Raw genomic sequence first — 18,143 nt, forward strand, 5'->3', positions numbered from 1 at the left:
ACAGAAAGACTCATTGTTTTTGCTACTAACACTGAGATGTTGGCGCATGCATCTCTAATCTGTATGTATCTGATTAGTACTAGTCATAATCGTTTGCACTTGGATCCTTGGTGCCTGTGTTTGTTTATAAAGTCATTGGGTAGATTTCAATGGTAGTGTATATCACCTCTAGTAATTAACATAACGTAAATTTCCATGCTTCCTCCTCAAATATAATACAGTTTTAAAAATTTGTTGACTTTTGTGTGTGTGTGTGTGTGTGTGTGTGTGTGTATGTGTATACCACACAGAACATCCCAAACCATCTTATTCGACTATACACCCACTTCCCAGATGGCATCCTCCCATAGCCTCCCTCCCCCAACTAGAGGCCTTATACTTGGGTATCCCTGCTATTGTCTGTTGTGTTGTCAAAACCCCCAGCCATTCTGCACTACTTGTCCATCTGGTGAATCTAGTTAGCCTTCTAGAGGTCTCTGTTTTAGGAAGGTCAGCTGTTCCTCGTCTAGCAGCAATCAGTTGTCAATGTTCCTTTAGAAAAGTTTGGGGTCTGCTGTTCATTTTTCCAGTTCTATGCTGGGTTACTATCTGGGAGTCCCTTTGGACACCCTGGCCAACAACTCAAAAGAAGGTATCTCCTTTCTGGCATTGTTGCTTGTTATGTAGCCTTTAGCTATACACATGGACTCTTAAAAAATTATATTGGCCCCTTTAATCTTTGGTTATACTTTCCTTTTGGGTGTTGAAGGCCATACAGTTGGCCCAGATAAACCAATTTATTTTTACTCTTAAGGTCGTTTGAGGATCTGTTCCTCAGGGGTCACATGGGCTTGGGAGGAGCCCCTGGCTACTTTCTTTTATCAGTTCCACTGATGTGATGATAAGTCAAAGGTCCTGCTCAACCATGGCTGGCTTCACTTGGAAGCATGGAAGAAATGATTACTCTGTGTTGACCCTCCTGTTTGTAGTCTGGACACTGGTTCAAGTCCATCTCGTGGGGTCTCCTCGGCTTACTTGATCCAGAGGACAGGTGAACCACCACAATTACAGGACATTTTGAGAGATGCTCATAGTCCCCTGGAACTAATCGACCTAGGAGGGCAAGAAGCAAAAACTGTCCTTTATGTCCCTCTGACCAAATTATTATTGGCCTCAAAGTATGTCTGTTAAACATCCAAGAAGGTTAGTTCCACCAGTTCATTACTGTGTGTCATGTAGATAAATCTTGGACAAAGACAAACTGTTCTCAGATAAACCTTACCTAGACATATATTTCATGATCTGCTATGTATAATTTGTCAGTATGTTGTTGGAGTAATAGGGTTACCTCTGTTTTTTAAAACTAGCTAGGCATTATTTATCTCTTGCATTGTCTCACACCTCCATCATGGTTTCCCCAATTCAGGTGCCCCCATTTTCCCCCTTTCTCCCTTAATAATAGGTGCCATTTGGGAAGTGGGTGCATCTTAAGCTTTATCCTCTAGGTTCCTTGTATCCATCCATTAGATTTCATTTTTCTTTACTTCTGAGTAAAACTCCATCTTATAAATGAACCATCTTATAAATGAACATTTTCATTATTCACTCATCAGTTGAGGGACATTTAGGTTGCTTTCATCTCTTAGCTATTGTGAAAAGAGCAGCAACAAACATGAATGTACAAGTGTCTCTGCAATAGGATGAGTTCTTTGGGTATATGCCAAGGAGTGGTATAACTGGGTCAAGTGGTAGGTTCATTTGTAGTTTTTTAAGAGTTCTCCACACTGCTTTCCATAGGGGTTGAACAAGTTTGCAGCCCCGCCAGCAGTGGATGAGTCTTCCCTGTTCCCCACCGCCTCTCCAACATTTGGTATAATTTGTTCTCTTGATCTTAGCCAGTCTGACTGGGGTAAGACGAAATCTTAAAGTGATTTTAATTTACATTTCCTTAATTACTAAAGATGTTGAAAACTTTCTGATTTAAAGTGGTTTTGATTTGCATTTCCCTAATTATTAGTGATGTTGAACATCTTTTAAGATGTTTCATAGCCAGTTTTACTTCTTCTTTTGAGAACTCTCTGTCCAGCTCCTTAGCCCATCTTTTAATTGGGTTACTTCTTGTCTTGATTCTCTGTTTTGTGACTTCATTATAAATTCTGGATATTAAACCTCTGTAAGATGTGTGATGGTGAAGATTTTATCCCATTCTGTGGGTTTTCTGTTCTCTTCCCTGGTTGCCTCCTTTTATGTACAGAAGCTTTTTAGTTGAATGAGGTCCCATTTGTTAATTCTTGCCCTTGTTTCCTGAGCAGTTGATGTCCGGTTTAGAAAATCCTTTCTTACACCTGTATCTTGTATGTTTTTGCTAATGTTTTCTTCTAACAGTTTCAGGGTTTCAGGCTTCACATTGAGGTCTTTGAGCCATTTGGGATTGACTTTTGTGCAAGGTGAAAGAAAGAGCTTAGTTTCATTCTTCTACATGTGGCAATCCAGTCTTGCCAGCACCATTTGCTGAACACGCTGTCTTTCCTCCAGTGAATATTCTTGACCCCTTTGTCAAATATTAGGTGGCTGAAATTGCGTTTACTCATATTTGGGTCTTCAGTTTTGTTCCCTTGATCTATTGGTGTATTTTTGTGCCAGTACCATGTTGTTTTTATGACTATAGCTTTGTAATACAGCTTAAAATCTGATGTAGTAATCCCCCTGGCATTGCCCTTAGTGCTCAGGGTTGCTTTGGCTATCTGAGGTTTTTTGTGTTTCCATGTGAATCTTAGAATTTTTTTTCCAATTCTGTGAAAAATGTCATGGGGATTTTGAATGGCATTGCATTGAATCTATGTATAAATGACTTTTGATAGGATGGTCATTTTCACAATATTCTTCCAATCCATGAGCATGGGTGGTCCTCCATCCTCTGATGTCTTCCTTAATCTCTTTCTTTAAAGATTTAAAATTTTCATTGTAGAGCTCTTTAATGTCTTTGGTCAGGTGTATTCTGAGATATTTTATTATTATTATTTTGTTTTGCAGCTATTGTGAAGGGAGTGTTTCCATGTGCTCTTTCTCTGATTAATTGTTATTGGTATATAGAAAGGCTACAGACTTTTGTGGGTTAACCCGCCACTTTACTGAATGTGTTAATAATTTTTAGGAGTTTTCTGGTGAATTTTTTGGCACCTCTTAGATATAATATCATATCATCTGCAAAAAGGGATAATTTGATCTCTTCGTTTCCAATCTCTTCTTTTTTTGCTCTTAATTTCCTGCTCTTGCCTCATTGCTCTTGCAAGAGTTTCAAGCACTATATTAAAGAGAAGTGGAGATAGTGGGCAGCCTTGTCTGGTTCCTGATTTCAATGGGAATGCTTGCAGTTTTTCTCCATTTAGAATGATGCTGGCTGTGGGTTTGTTATATATGGCTTTAATTATGTTGAGGTATGTTCCCTCCAGTCCAATTCCCTCTAGGACTTTGAAGATAATGCATGTTGAATTTTGTCAAAGGTCTTCTCTGCATCTATTGAGATGACCATGTGGTTCTTGTCTTTGAGCCCATTTATATGCTTTATGACGTTTAATGACTTACATATATTGAACCATCCCTGCATGTCTGGGACAAAGCCAACTTGATCATGGTGGATGATCTTTTTGATGTGTGTCTGTATGTGGTTTGCAAGTTTGTTGAGAATTTTTGTATCTATGTTCATTAAGGGTATGGGTCTTTAGTTTTCTTTTTTGGTTGTATCTTTACCTGGCTTTGGTATTAGAGTGATGCTCGCTTCATAGAAGGAATTTGGATGTTCTCCCTCCATTTCTATATGTTTGAATAAATTAAGTAGTATTGGATGTAGATCTTTTAAATATCTGATAGTATTCTGTTGTGAATCCATTTGGTCCTGGGCTTTTTTTAGATGGGAGGTTTTGTATTACTGTTTCAATTTCTTTTTGTCTTATGGGTCTGTTTAAGCTGTTAATCTCTTCTTGCATGCCTTTAGACAGCCGTCCATTTCTTTTCGGTTTTCAAATTTAGTAGCATATAGGTTTTTAAAGTATTCCTTATAATGTTCTGTATCTTTCTGGTGTCTGTTGTGATGTTTCCCCTTTCATCTCTGATTTTGTTGATTTGGAGGTGCTCTTTCTTTCTGTTGGTTAACTTGGCTAGTGGTCTGTCAGTCTTGTTTATCTTTTCAAAGAACCAGCTCTCAGATTCGTTGATTAATTGTATTGTTTTCTTTGTTTCAATTTCATTAATTTCTGCCCTGATGTTTGTTATGTCTTCTTGTCTGCTAGGTTTGGGTTTCATTTGTTGTTGCTTTTCAAGTGTCTTGAGTTGCAATGTTAAGTCACTTATGTGTGTTCTTTCCTATTTTTTGATGTAGGTGGTTAGAGCTATAAACTTCCCTCTAAGGACAGCTTTCAGTGTGTCCTAGAGGTTTTGTTGTGTTGTATTGTCCTTTTCATTTAGTTACAGGAATACTTTTATTTCTTTCTTAATTTGTCTTTTGACCCATTCATCATTTAGGAGTGTCTTGTTTAATCTCCATGTGTTCATGTGGTGTTTAGGGCTTCTTCTGGTGTTGATTGTATGCTTTATTGGATTGTGGTCTGATAGAATGCATGGAATTCTTTCAGTCTTTTTGCATTTGCTGACAGTTGTTTTGTGCCCCATATATGGTTGATTTTGGAGAAGGTTTCATGATGTGCTGAGTACAAAGTATGTCCTTTGGTGCTTGGGTGGAATACTCTGTAGATGTCTGTTAAGTCCATTTGATATATGATATTGTTTAATTCAAATATCTCTGTTAACTCTCTGCCCTGTTGTCCTACCTAATGGAGACAGTGGGGTATTGAAGTCCCCTACTATTCATGAGTTGGGATTAATCTGGGTCTTAATGCCCTGTAGTATATTGTTTTTATGAAGTTGGGTGCACCAGAGTTTGGTGAGTATGTGTTCATGATTGTAATATCTTCTTGATTTATTGTTCCTTTGATCAGAATGAAGTGGCCCTCTTTTTCTCTTCTGATTAGTTTTAGTTTTAAGTCTATTTTGTCAGATACTAGAATTGCAATGCAATTGCAAATTAGTACAGTTTGCTTGGTATATTTTGTTCCCATCCTTTTACATTAAGGTAGTGTATGTTCTTGAAAGTGAGATGAGTTTCTTGCAGACAACAAAAAGATGGGTTTTGTTTCTTAATCCATTCACCTAGTCTGTGTCTTTTGAATGGGGAGTTCAGTCCGTTAATATTAAAAGTTATTAATGAAAGATGAGTGCTGCCGCTTTTACATTCGCCCGGGGTGACAGGTGCAGCCACTCTTCCACTCGCCCAGTGTTGTCTCCAGGCACTGCTCCTCTGCTTGCCCTGATGCCACCTCCGATTGCACGGGCTCCGCTCCTCCGCTCACACAGTCGCCGCCTGCAGCCATTCTCTGTTTGCCTGGTGCTGCCTCTGATTGCACGGGCTCTGCTCCTCCGCTCGCGCAGGGTGCTTCCTGTGGCCACTCTCCATTCCCCTGGTGTTGCCTCCAATTGTTGCTACTTTTGCCAGGTCCGGGACCCTAGGGCTGGTGAGGAGACTGTGTCAGCGAAGCCGCATTCAGACACAGGAGATCTGGTTCCATGTCAAAGATCCACTTTATTACAGAAGGGCACAAGCTTATATAGGATAGGGCTCCAATCAAGAATTTACAACTCAGATCTTTGATAGGGCTGTGTCCTATCACAACATTGCAAGTCAGACATCTTATTAGCATAATAGTTTTCAGATTACTTATGTTTTGGTTTTCTGCTCGGAGCCTGGATTCCTGGAAACCACTTGACCGTGGCTGTTGCAATATCTAAGTGTTGCAGCTTGGAATCTCAAGGGTGGTGATTAGGGAGTGGTGAGCCCTAGGCATCAGTCTCATGATCTGCCAATGGGAGCAATTGTCACAAGGCTCCAGTGGTGGGGCTGTTGCCTCAGGCCTGCTGTATGGCTATCATTAAGACTTAACCTAGGCTCAATCCTCTCTCCCACAGATGAGTATTCAATCCTGCCATTTTTATTTTTGTTTACATTATTGATATAGCTATACTTTTCCGCAGTTTTACCATCATTGAATTTCTTTCCACATCCTCTTGTGAGTATAGTCATTTCCTTTCTTCAGCTCTTTGTATTGCTTCCAGAACTCTCTGAATGGCTGGTTTTGTGGACATGAATTCCTTCAGTCTATTTATGTCTTGGAAGATTTTTCTTTCCCCTTCAACTGTAATAGACGTTTTGGCTGGGTATACTAATCTGGGTTGGCATCTGTGGTCATTTAAAACTGGGAATGCTTTGGTCTAGGCTCTTCTGGCTTTCATAGTTTGCTCTCAAAAGTCAGCTGTAATCCTAATGGGTTTTCCTTTACATGTGACTTGTTGTTTCTCTTTTGTAGCTTTCAGTATTGTCTCTTTGTTTTGTACATTTAGTGTTTTTACTATGATGTGCCATGGAGAGTTTCTTTTCTGGTCCTGTCTGTTTGGTGTTCCATATGCTTCTTGTATTTGTATGGGCATGTCTTTCTTTAATTGTGGGCAATTTTCTTCCATGATTCTGTTGAAGATCTGGCCCATGCCATTATCTTGGGATTCTTCTCCTTCCTGTATGCCTTTGATTCATAAGTTTGGTCTTTTTATGGTGTCACACAATTCCCGCGTATTCCATTCTTGTAATTTCTTAAATTTTTCCTAATCTTTGCTTTAGTGGTCTACTTCGTCCACTTTATCTTCCAGTCTTGATATTCTGTTTTCTGTTTCATTCATCCTATTTGTGAGACTTTCTCCCATTGTTTCTAATCGGCTTTCTGAATGTTTTACTTCCTTCTTCATTTCAGCTTGAGTATTCTTCAATATTTCTCTTTTCTGAATTCATTTAGAAGTTTATCCCTCTCTTCTTTCAGTTCTTTGATTTGTGTGTTCTTTAAATTCACTGAATTCTTTTATCATGTTTATAATTGTTCTTTTGAGTTCCATGCCCTGCATTATCTCTAGGGGTTTCTCATTGTACTCCTCAGAAGAGTATTGGTATTTGGTGTATATATGTTATTTTTGTTTTTCATGTTATCAATTTTTCTCTGTGATTCTGACATGTGAATTTCTTTTGCAGTTTCTGATTCTTGTGTGAGACTCAAGCCTTCAAGTTTAGGTCTGCTTCTTTTTTTGAACTTTATGTGTCTTTGTGGTTTACTTTTGGTGCATGAAAAGCTGGTTTCTCTAAACTTCCAGCTCTCTCTTTTAATTTTGTATTGGAGTGGCCAGAGTGCTCTTGTCTTCAGTAGTTCCACAGACGCCAAAGTCAGATGAGGATCAGATGCTCTCAGGCTTTCTCCTAAGATCTTGATCCCTCTAGGAAAGATTTTGGCCTCTGGAATTTGTGGGTTGGACTGGCCTGGAAGCCTGGCCCAGGAAAGATGCTGGTCTAGGGCAGCTGGTGGCCATACTACCTAGAGATGCAAAGGAAGATGGTTGCGGCAAGTGGCCCCAAGGGCTCCTGGGGACTGCACTGAAGAGCTGGGTTGGTCTGAATGCAAAGGATCAGGAAGAGGAAGGGTCAGTCCTGGAGTCCAGGAAAGAGGCTGGCGGGTTGTTCAGTCCAGGGAAGTGGAGGGTGGTGAGGGTGGGACCATGCCCCAAGGGCTCCTGGGTACCCGAGACGTAAGTGAGTTGATCTGGATTCAAAGATCAGGAAGCAGTGGTGATTCCCCCTGGTGCCTGGGGAGCCAAGACAAGGAATGGAACAGGTCTCAGGCTAGGAGGAGAGATGGGCGGGGGAGGTGTGAGGGTGAAGGAGCTGGGGGAGTCAACGCATTGTTGGGGGGGGTGCGATGAGGACACGACGACTGCGATAGACTTACCCCAGAGAGAGGCCTGTGGATTATGCAGGTCCAGGGAAGCAGAGGTAGGTGAACCATTCTCTTATAGTTTTGATTTGTTAAAGCATTGTAAGGAACAATGGGGAATAATTTTTATCTGTTTTATTGCTGCATAGCACACTGAAGATACTGAGACAGTTTCAGTTGACATGGTTAGGTAATTATGTCCACCTTTTTCAAACTCCAAAATTTAATACTTCTTAATAGTAGAAAGTAGTACATGAGAGTGTGAAACTTTTCCACAGAGGACATTGGAATTGTTGTTGTAGGGAAGTAGCCACCTTGTCAGATTGATAGACTAGGCCATAAGTAATTATCTGAAGATTCAGAAACCTAACCCTTTAGTATATAGGATTCTTTAGTAGCGTTTACTTCCTAAAGCCTAGGATTTCTCATATTTGTAAGGTGTGTGTCAACTCCGCCTACCCTTGCCATTTGTAGAGATGACTTAATATGATACTGCGTGTAAAGGAATTGGTGTTCTTGTTGTCAGTGTGGGAACTGCATTATTCTTTGGGTAAAATGTTAAATCCAGGTGGAGCTCACATATTTGGTCATTGTCTTGGTACAGATTAAAGTTGAAAGGAATGTGAAATACATTATTTAAAATTTAGTTTAATTTTTATTATAATTTTTTCAGTATAATCTTGGAAACTCAAATCAACATAGAAAGTACTTACTGTGGGGGTTATATTTTCTGTTCATGGTGTGCATACAAATGATGCATATCAAAGTTTTTCAATGTATAAATTAGCTCACTGTTGGTATCCTGAGATTTTAAGTACAGGTTTCTAGGAAGCTGATGATGATGATGATGATGGCTATTATTAGTGTTGAAACAGAGTTATGCTGTAATGTCCCAGGTTGGCCTTGAACTAATGGTCCTCCTGTCTCAGTCTCTTGAGTGCTAGGAACAGAAAGATGTGCCAGGATGCCTAGTTCTCTTTCTGATTTTTATATGTATTGTGTTTGTCAGGGAATTTATAGTTTCCAAAATAATTTTATGTATAGTTTTCATGGTAGTTCACTTAGCTAGTAGTTGGTGGAACTGAGATTCAAAACCCAGATTTCTCATTCCGTATCTGATACTCAAGAAAGGAATTTAGATGACCTTGAATTAGAACCTGGTATTCTTATTCTTACTTAAACTTTAATCCAAACGTAATTGTGTTCTCTGTGAAGCTACCATTTTCTATCCACTAGGGGTCTGTAGTATTCTGGGTTTTGTCTTCTTCTGTGTCTGCTCCAGCCTCATACCTTCGTTGTTCACCCTGTCCCTCAGTGCCCATATATGTTCTCACATACCCCAAAGCATACATATCTTCTCACTGTAGCTGTAGAACTGGGTGCTATGTAATAGTAGTTTGAGCTATTCGGTAATGAGTGCGACATGCTTATTTTAACTGTATTTTGCTGGTCTTTAGTTTTTCACAAATCTCTGGTAATATTTTGACTTAATGTACTCATTTGCAAGTCAGCTGTTTTGAGCTTGATTTCCAGAGCCTGAGTTAGTGAGCATAGACTCTTTTTGGCTAGACTAGCATCAGAGCAGTGAGGGACCTGAGAGCATTAACCCAATTTTTACTTGTTCTGTGCAATATTTTTTATGTTTATCAGTGTATTAAGAAAATGAGGTGGGAAAGTCTTTTGTTGCAAAATCACCTGTACCTAGTTTGGATTTAATTCCTGCCTAAGACTAAACAAACATGGAAAAATAGGCCTCTGTATTTTTCTGTACATTTTTATAGGTGCTCTCACCATCCTTTGAGCAAACAGGACAAGTAAATATTTTACTGTTTCATGCTCTGAAATGCTGACTGGATAAGGATTACACATGTCAAGTTATTTATAGCTTTATTTCTACACAGTGGATTCTCTTTGGTATCATAGAAAGGACAAAGATATGATAATTGCCTTGTATAGTTCACAGAATGAAATTGCAAACGGAGATATTTTGAATCTAGTTTGTACTGTAACCATATTAGGAAGCCATATTTAAACTTTAGTGGTTATCATGAAGTATACAACATGTCAACTGTGTCCCAATTCACAACAGTAAAAACCTTCTACTACTTTATTCCCTATAACCTAACCTCCATCAGATAATGCCAAATAAACTATGTTGAGAGCACATATTAATATATATCAAATGTAGCAAATGGTTTGCTGGCTGCATTTTCAGTAGTATTTATCTGTGGTCATGCAGGTTATAACTCTGGACTTTTATTAGGAAAACCAAATTGAGAATTTATAATGTTCCTGATTTAGCTTCACCAGCTGTGCCATAGCCATGGAAAATAACTCAAGAGGGTAAAAGCTAACACAGTATATATGAGACCAACAGACAAATTGCTTTTACTTCATGTTTTCTTGCTTTGTATATGCTACTATAAGGTTTAAGGTCACATAGAGTAATTAGTAGTCTCTTAACTTATAGCATTGCCTCAGTGTAGTGCTATGTGAGTGTTTGAGTTATTTCATATAAAATAAAGAATGATTATTAATTGCCCTTTAATCACAGGACTTTTGAAAGTGATTCTTTAAAATATGAATCTTAAATATGACTTTTGAATAAAAAATATACTTCCATCTTCTTTACAATAGTCACAATGAAATAATTATATATATTGTTCTGTTCAGGAATCAATAATTTGGGGCCAGTGACTTAATTTAGAGTTAGAAGAAATACTGCATTACCAGGGGGCTAGTATGAAAACTACAAGAGCTCTCTGTAGACAGCCAAAATAGTTGTGTATTTGTTAGGAAAGAACATGTTGTAGAATCTCTTGTTAAAAACATTTCTCTTTAATTTCCATTGTAGATTAGTGTTTTTTAAATTTTTTTTCTTTTTGAGACACAGTCTCCTTGTAGTCTCAGCTGGCTTGGTACTCACTATGTAGACCAGGCTGGCCTCAATCTTACAGAGCTCTGCCTGCCTGTTCCTCAGGGGTTCTGGGACTAAATGCGTGTGCCCCCACTCTTGTATCTAGAATGGTACTTTGATAAAAGGTTGCTTGTAAAATTTATGTTCAGGCTTGAGGGACTTGTCTGCTCCAATTCCTGGATGTAAATATCCCTTACACATGTTTTGCTGTAAAAAGTCTAGGTCTAATATATTTTGTTATGGTCCATTTGATTTCAGCTGGTAACTAAGCCCCTACACCTTATCTGTTTTATTCACCATTAGAGCACATTGCCTAGCCTATAGACTAGCAAATGTTTCTTAAGGAAATTTGAGCATATTGTATTCATATTGAATTTGTAGAACTTTGAATTACCTATTCATAAAGAAAAACAACAGCTACTTTCATACTGAGTGAAAATGCTTTCAGTTAATGGTTTTGTTAGCAAGCTATGTGTCCCTGTGACTACATGACTGAGATGATCAACATAAAGAAAGACTTATGTGGCTCATAGTTTTGGAGGCTTTGGTCCATGCTTAATTGACTCTATTGCTTTGGGGCCTGTGGCAAGACAGAGCATCATGATGGAGAGCACAAGGTGGAACAAGCCTACTTACATCATGATGAGCTGAAAGCAAAGAGAGAGACAAGAAGAATCCAGGGTGCCAGAATCTCTTTCCACCACACGCCTCTAATGACCTAACTTCCTTCCACTAGGCCCTACCTCTTAAAAGTCCTACCACCTCCCAATAGTGTCCCAGATCAGCAACCAGGCCTTTAATAGTAATACATCATTTTTAAGGGGATGGGAGACACTAGATGCAAGCTATAGCATTCACCTCATAGTCTTGTTATTTCTTTTGGAGATTTCATACCATTGAGTATCACCAATACTTCTAGTTATGGTAGTAGTTGACCATAAGTATCTGTAATGTTTGATTTTCAGCTACTAGTATTTGAGGTATGAGCCAAATTTTATAGATGAGAAAGCTGAAGATATGAAGTAGCTATAGAACTATTATTAAGTGATAAAGATAGGATTTATTTACAACCATCAAAAAGTATAAGATAGTATATATCAAGCACAGTTACAGAGCAGGAACCATACTGCATGTTTTGTATTTAATTTCACTGTGAGGGAAGCACAGTTCTCATTTCCATTTCACACGTGTGTAAAACCAATCACAGAGAAATTAAAGAATTGGTCATGGGCTCATGTCACATTCATGGTAGAGCCAGAGTTTTTTCTCTTACAGTACATGCAGTTGGAGTTGAGATGTGAACCTTATTGATTATGACCATTTACAGCATTGATAGCTTTGAAATATTTCATAAGTATTAGGCCTTAAAATTGTTTACCTATTTATTGAAAAGGTATGTCTTTAAGTATTTTCTGTTATATTCTGCTGATTATAGGAATGCCTTTGTTTTTCAGGACAATTAAAAGATCCTTAAGAATGTGAACTGAAATTGCCTTTGAGTTTCTTAGTCAAGAAATGAGGAATATTCAGTTTTGCTTTGTTGCTATCTTTAGTGGGGGTCTTTTTGTTGTTATTGTTCACTTTTGGTTTTTGAGATGGGGTTGTTCTGCTAAGTTCTGGCTTGCCTCAAACTTCAGATCCTCCTGCCTCAGCAACTTGAGTGCTAGGATTACAGGCATGAACTACCATGCCTGGCTTCGATATAGTTTTTATGTATGGTCTAAATTTAGGTTGAACATTTCCATTATATATGTTGTGACTTTAGGATTAGTGGTTTGCATTCTTGCTCATAGGAAGATTTGGAAAGACCATCTTTTATAGTTTTTAAACCCTTTGGCCAGAATAAGGCCGAATTAAGTTTTTTAATAAATCATAATTGTGTAGCATGTGTGTTTACTGGAGTGCCATTTATAGAATACAGCTTTTGGACAGTGAATTAAAAACATAGTTTCTTTTTAGAAGATGCTAACTATTTTCCATAAACTTATATGTTTAAATTAAACTATATGCCATTTGTAGATATTTATGTGTTTTTCTTCTTATAACTACCTGCATACCAGTAGGAAAACACTTTGACCTTCTAAATGTCACATGCTTACTTTACTTAACTTTAAAGGAAATTTCACCTTTTCAAAATTATCCAGAGATTAAAAAGAAATTAGATGATCCTGCTGAGGAAGGAGGATCATAAGGTCTAGGCTAGCCTGGGCTATATAACTAGATGTTATCACGTCCCCCCACACATCACACCAGCAAATAAGAACTAAGTTCAATTGAGCAAGCTTACAAGTTAAGATTTTTTGTTTGGTGGTATTGGTGTTAAAATGACAGTGGAAACTTGATACCTGTATTCTTGGAACTTATAAGCTATTAACTGAATCAGATCCACCCATAACTATCATGTGAATCAGGCAGTAATAAGTTCTGTGGTATAGGCATCAACAAAATAACAGTGTTAAATTAAGATAGGAAATTATCTTCTTCCTCTTGTAGGATCTAGGAGTTTCATAGTAGGTAGGAGTTGAGTAGAGCTTAATTTATTGCTTTCATTCATTCTAGACTGTCTTCTGAAGATTGATGTCTATTTCCTTGAGCTCTTTAATTTTCTTGCCAATTTGGATAAACATGGCACAAATCCACCAGGGAGGTCCAGATGAAAAAGAAAAGACTACAGCACTGAAAGGTACATGCTTCAATTACTTTTTCAGGAGATTTCCCTTGCCTAGAGAAAGTGTAGGATATTTAGGTGCTCTTCATTTCATTTCATTTCATTTCATTTCATTTCATTTCTAAACTAAGAATGTCCATATCTAAACTATTGGCAATGATTTATATTGCTCACAGCAACTATTGCAGTGTCCAAAACATAGTACATAATAAATTAATCATAGATTTGTGATTTTTACAGATATAACATTTCTTAATGTTCCTTTTGTTCAGGGTCACACATTTAATGGTAAAACAAACACGTCTTTTAAAACATGATTAGTGCTTTTACCATATTTTGGTTAATGGAATGTCATAAGCTGGCAATTCTTGTACTCTGCCACTATGTCACTGGAACTAAGGGCAGTTTATGAGAGGCCCTCCATGTTAACACCTCAGAAAAGTTTGCCTTAGACATTGTCAGGGATTTCTGAGTTCTAGACTTTTTTTGTGTTTCAATTATGCTGTCAAATACAATTTTATTCCTAGAGGAAAAAAAATGCCTCAAGAATTTCTACCATTGCTGTCATGATTTGAATTTGTAGTGTCCCTCACAGCTTGTGTTGCTATTTTCAAGGCTTTAGGAGGCAGAAGTAGGTATAGGAAGCAGGTTACTCAGAAGAGGCCTTTGAGGGTTATACCCACTCCTGGTTCCAGTGTGCTCTCTTTCTTTCCTGGTCTGTTTCCATGTGAACAGCCACTGCCACTGTGGACTCACCTATTCCTTCGTGCTTTCCCCAGCGTGAATGACAGACTTCTGAAACTGTGAGCCAAACTAAATCTTTCTGAAGTTGTTTCTGTCAGGTGTTTTGGTCACAGCATTGAGAAAGTAACTAATAAAGCTACTGTGTTCTATCTGTTATTATGAACTCCCAAGTAGATACAGAAAAAGTTACCATTATCATCAACACCAGATACTAGTTTTAGAAGTTATAAGAATTAAGCAAACAGAATACAGCAGTGTGTAAGTCTGATAATAAATCATGCCCAAATGGCACTTTTCACAACAATCAAGGCTTTCTTAACATTTGAAAACCATTGAGTGTAATTCCCTGAAGTTTGCACTTTAGATTTTAGGATCCAAATGAAGACTGGATTTAGGTCAACTCCAGAATGTTTCTTGTCTACTTTGAATTGGTGACTAACCTAGGGGTATTTCCATTTATGGAGAATGTCAAGAGCTGACAAGTCAGATTATATAAACACAGGGTAAGGTGCTGTGTTAGCCAGGTTTCCATTAGTCAGGTAACAAAATATCTGAGGCAACTTAAAAAGAGGAAAAGTTCATTTTGGTTCACAAGATTGGACGTTTCCATTGACAGTACTGGTTCCACTGCTTTTGATATTACAGCAAAAACACAAAGCAGAAGACCTCATCGTTGCTATAAAGCAAAGAAGGGAGACCTGAGCCTCACAGCCTCTTTTTGAAAACACAGCCCAATGACCTAAAACCTTCTCAGACTTGCCTCTTAAACGGTTTCCATCATCCTGTATTGTAAAGCTGAAAAGCCAAGCCTTTCGGGGCTGGAGAGATGGCTCAGAGGTTAAGAGCACTGACTGCTCTTGCAGAGGACCCAGGTTCGATTCCCAGCACCCACATGGCAGCTACGAACCATCCTTAACTCCAGTTCCAGGGGAATCCGATTTCACATGTAGGCTTTGAGGGAACATTCCAGACCAAGACTAGGAAATTCTGCTTGACTGATATCTACAAATAAGCTGTTGCCTCACATCAAAAGCAGCCTAGTGGCAAATACGAATTTCTTAGCGAAAGCCTTCATCATTGAGACTGAGAAAGGGGAGGGTAATAGTTAATGAACTATAATCAAGGCTATAAGAAATGATGATGAGAATAAATTAACATCAGATTTCACAATCTCCCCATTGCCTGGTATTTCCTCGCAGTTTTCTTTAGAATGGTACGATATACAAATACATCTTGATGTCTTTTTAAAGTATATGAATTTCATATATTGAACCATTTTACTATTCCACAAAACCTTCCTTAGGTGACTGACTTTTGTCCCAACATACATGCACTACTGAGGTAAGGCTTCTTATGCTGCTGTCCATGGTCCTAGTCTGGGTCAGCAATGCTGACTCATATTATGTGTGTTATGTATTATATTTAGTGAAAAGGGCTCAGGAACCAGTGGAGATCACTTCTACTACCTTATGAAATTTACTAGAAGAATAACAATACACAGAGATGAGTAATGTCACATGACATTTTTTTACATACACACACATATTTAAATTTCATACATTTCCCACTCAAATCCAGACCCCCTCCCACATCCATGCCTCCCCCATCCCCTCACTGAGCCCTATGTGCTCTGCCATACATGCTGAGTCCTATTCATTCAGCTCTTTGTACCCAAATGTCTTTCAGTGTAAATGTGTCCACTGGTATTTAGTCAGCACATCCACCATCCAGTGGTCATATGTAAGTTATACTCTCCCTTACCCAGCAGCAATCAGTCTCAAATAGTTTTCAATCTAGTGCTGGCCCACCACCTATTTCTTACCTCTCCTTTGGGCCCTTGTTTAATTAAGCTGACATGGGTCCCATGCTTGATGCCACAGGCGCACATGAATAAGTCTCCAGTGGCCTGGAAGCCTCCACCTCCCTGTGTTCATGAACCAGCCCTGGCTCTTACAATCTTTCTGCCTCATCTTCCGCAATGGTCCCTGAGCCATGGGTGAGTGAGGTTCATGTAGGTGTCCCATCCTACACTCTACAGTCTTACTCTCCAAAACTTGACCAGTTGTGGACTTCTGTGTACATCACACTCTGATGTACATGGAAGCATCACTGGTGAGAGTTGAGGGATGCATTAGCCCTCTCCCTACCCCTTATTCCCACTGTGTTCCATGAGCCTTAGTTGTAGAGATTCAACTGCAGATATATCACCAGTACTGGTCATCTCTCAGGCGTGTATGTTCTCCGTGCCTGACCAGATGTGCAACTCTGCAGTAGTCATCATCTGTTGCAAAAGGAAGCTTCTTTGATGAGAGCTGTACTGGGAATGCTTGTCACTCTAAAGGAGGTCTCTTCTATCTGGGACTGTATTCCCTACCAAGCAGCTCCTAGGTATACATATGCATTAATGTTCAGACACTCTATGTGCATTTCTCATAGGGTTTCTAGGGTGTTGCTTTTCCCTCTAGGTCTCCTATCCCCCTGATATTCACTCATCTCTACTCTCTTTTTCTTCCATCCAGCTTCCTTCTTCCTTCCCTCCCTAGTCACAATGCCCCAATTATCCTCTCTCTCTCCTCAATACCTCCTGACTCCCATTATGTTTCCTCTCCTGAATTCCCTTCCTCCTACACACCATGATACCTTGCATGTCCCTCCCTCCTCTCCTCCCTGCTGATTACTCACACTTTTCCCACTTTCCTCATGTAACATCTGTTCCCTACTATCTCCCTTTCAGGTGTTTCTTTTCCTTTACCTCCATGTATCCTTTGCCTTTACCTGGCTCCTGGTGTTACATCAGAATTTATATACTCACATATAAGGGATTGATACTACAACCCACAAGTGAGGGAGAACATACGTCACTTGCTTTTCTGCATTTGTGCTACTTCATTTAGTATAACACTCTCTAGCTCCATCCATTTACCCATAAACTTCATGGTTTAATCTTTTCTTACTGCTGAGTAGAACTCCACATTTTCATTAACCATTCATCAGTTGAGGGACATTTCAGTTGTTTCCATTTCTTAGCTTTTGTGGAGAGAGCAGCAACAAGCATGGGTGTACCGGACAGGTATCTCTACAGTATGATGAGTCATATGGGTATATGCCAAGGAGTGGTATCATGGGATCATATGGTAGGTTCATTTTTGGTTTTTTGAGGGTTCTCCACACTGCTTTCCATAGTGGTTGTGTGAGTTTACATTCCCACCAGCCATGAATGAGCGTTCCTCTTTCTCCACATCTTCTCCAGAATTTGGAGTCTTTCCTTCTCTTGGTCTTTGCCAATCTGACTGGGGTAAGATGGAATCTTAAAGTGGTTTTTATCTGCATTTCTCTAATTATTAAGGCTATTGAGCACTTTTTAAGGTGCTTCTTAGCCATTTTAATTTCTTCGTTTGGGAACTCTCTGTTTAGGTCTATTGCCATTTTTTTTATTGGGTCGTTTATCTTCTTTCTTTTTTGAGTTCTTTGTATATTATGGATATTAATCCTCTGTTGGATGTGTAGCTGGTGAAGATTTTCTTCCACTTAGTCAGTTTCCTCTTCCCTTCCTTAGTTGTTTCTTTTACTGTACAGAAACTTTGTAATTTATATATACTTTTAATATTTTATTATTTGTATTTTATGTGTGTGTGTGTGTATTGCCTGCATGTAAGTAAGTGCACTCGTGTCATGCAATGCCCATGGAGAACAGAAGAAGCTGTCAGTTTCCCTGCGACTGGAGTTATGTGCAGACAGCCATGTGGGTGCTGGGATTTGAACCTGGGTCTTCTGCAAGAACAGTGTTCTTTTTTAAAAAATTTTTTAAATTTAAATTTTTTAATTTAATAACCACATAATTAGAAGAAGCATTTCATTACGACAGCATTGACATATTCAGTAACAATTTCCTGAGCTTAGATGCATCTCTTTCAGAATTGGCTGTAAATTTTTAGGTTTACAGTTGAATTATTACAGTTATACAATATTGTACTCA

General features: G+C 38.7%; 1 protein-coding gene across 7 annotated transcripts in view; it reads left to right on the forward strand.

Annotated features, from left to right (window-relative positions):
- Fam172a (family with sequence similarity 172 member A) overlaps window positions 1–18,143 on the forward strand; it is a 480,054-nt gene that overhangs the window by 25,839 nt on the left and 436,072 nt on the right. For 5 of the 7 annotated variants that reach the window (XM_008829338.2, XM_029561741.1, XM_029561742.1 and 2 more), the window contains exon 2: window positions 13,315–13,438. The exons of the other annotated variants lie outside the window; for them this stretch is intronic. In XM_008829338.2, coding sequence (XP_008827560.1) covers window positions 13,333–13,438 — 106 coding nt within the window. In that variant the 5' untranslated portion in view covers window positions 13,315–13,332. The remainder of the gene's footprint in view (window positions 1–13,314; window positions 13,439–18,143) is intronic. 7 annotated transcript variants of the gene reach the window in all.

This window comes from Nannospalax galili, unplaced genomic scaffold, assembly GCF_000622305.1.
Source record: "Nannospalax galili isolate Female #2095 unplaced genomic scaffold, S.galili_v1.0 scaffold173, whole genome shotgun sequence".
NCBI classification, from domain to species: domain Eukaryota; kingdom Metazoa; phylum Chordata; class Mammalia; order Rodentia; family Spalacidae; genus Nannospalax; species Nannospalax galili.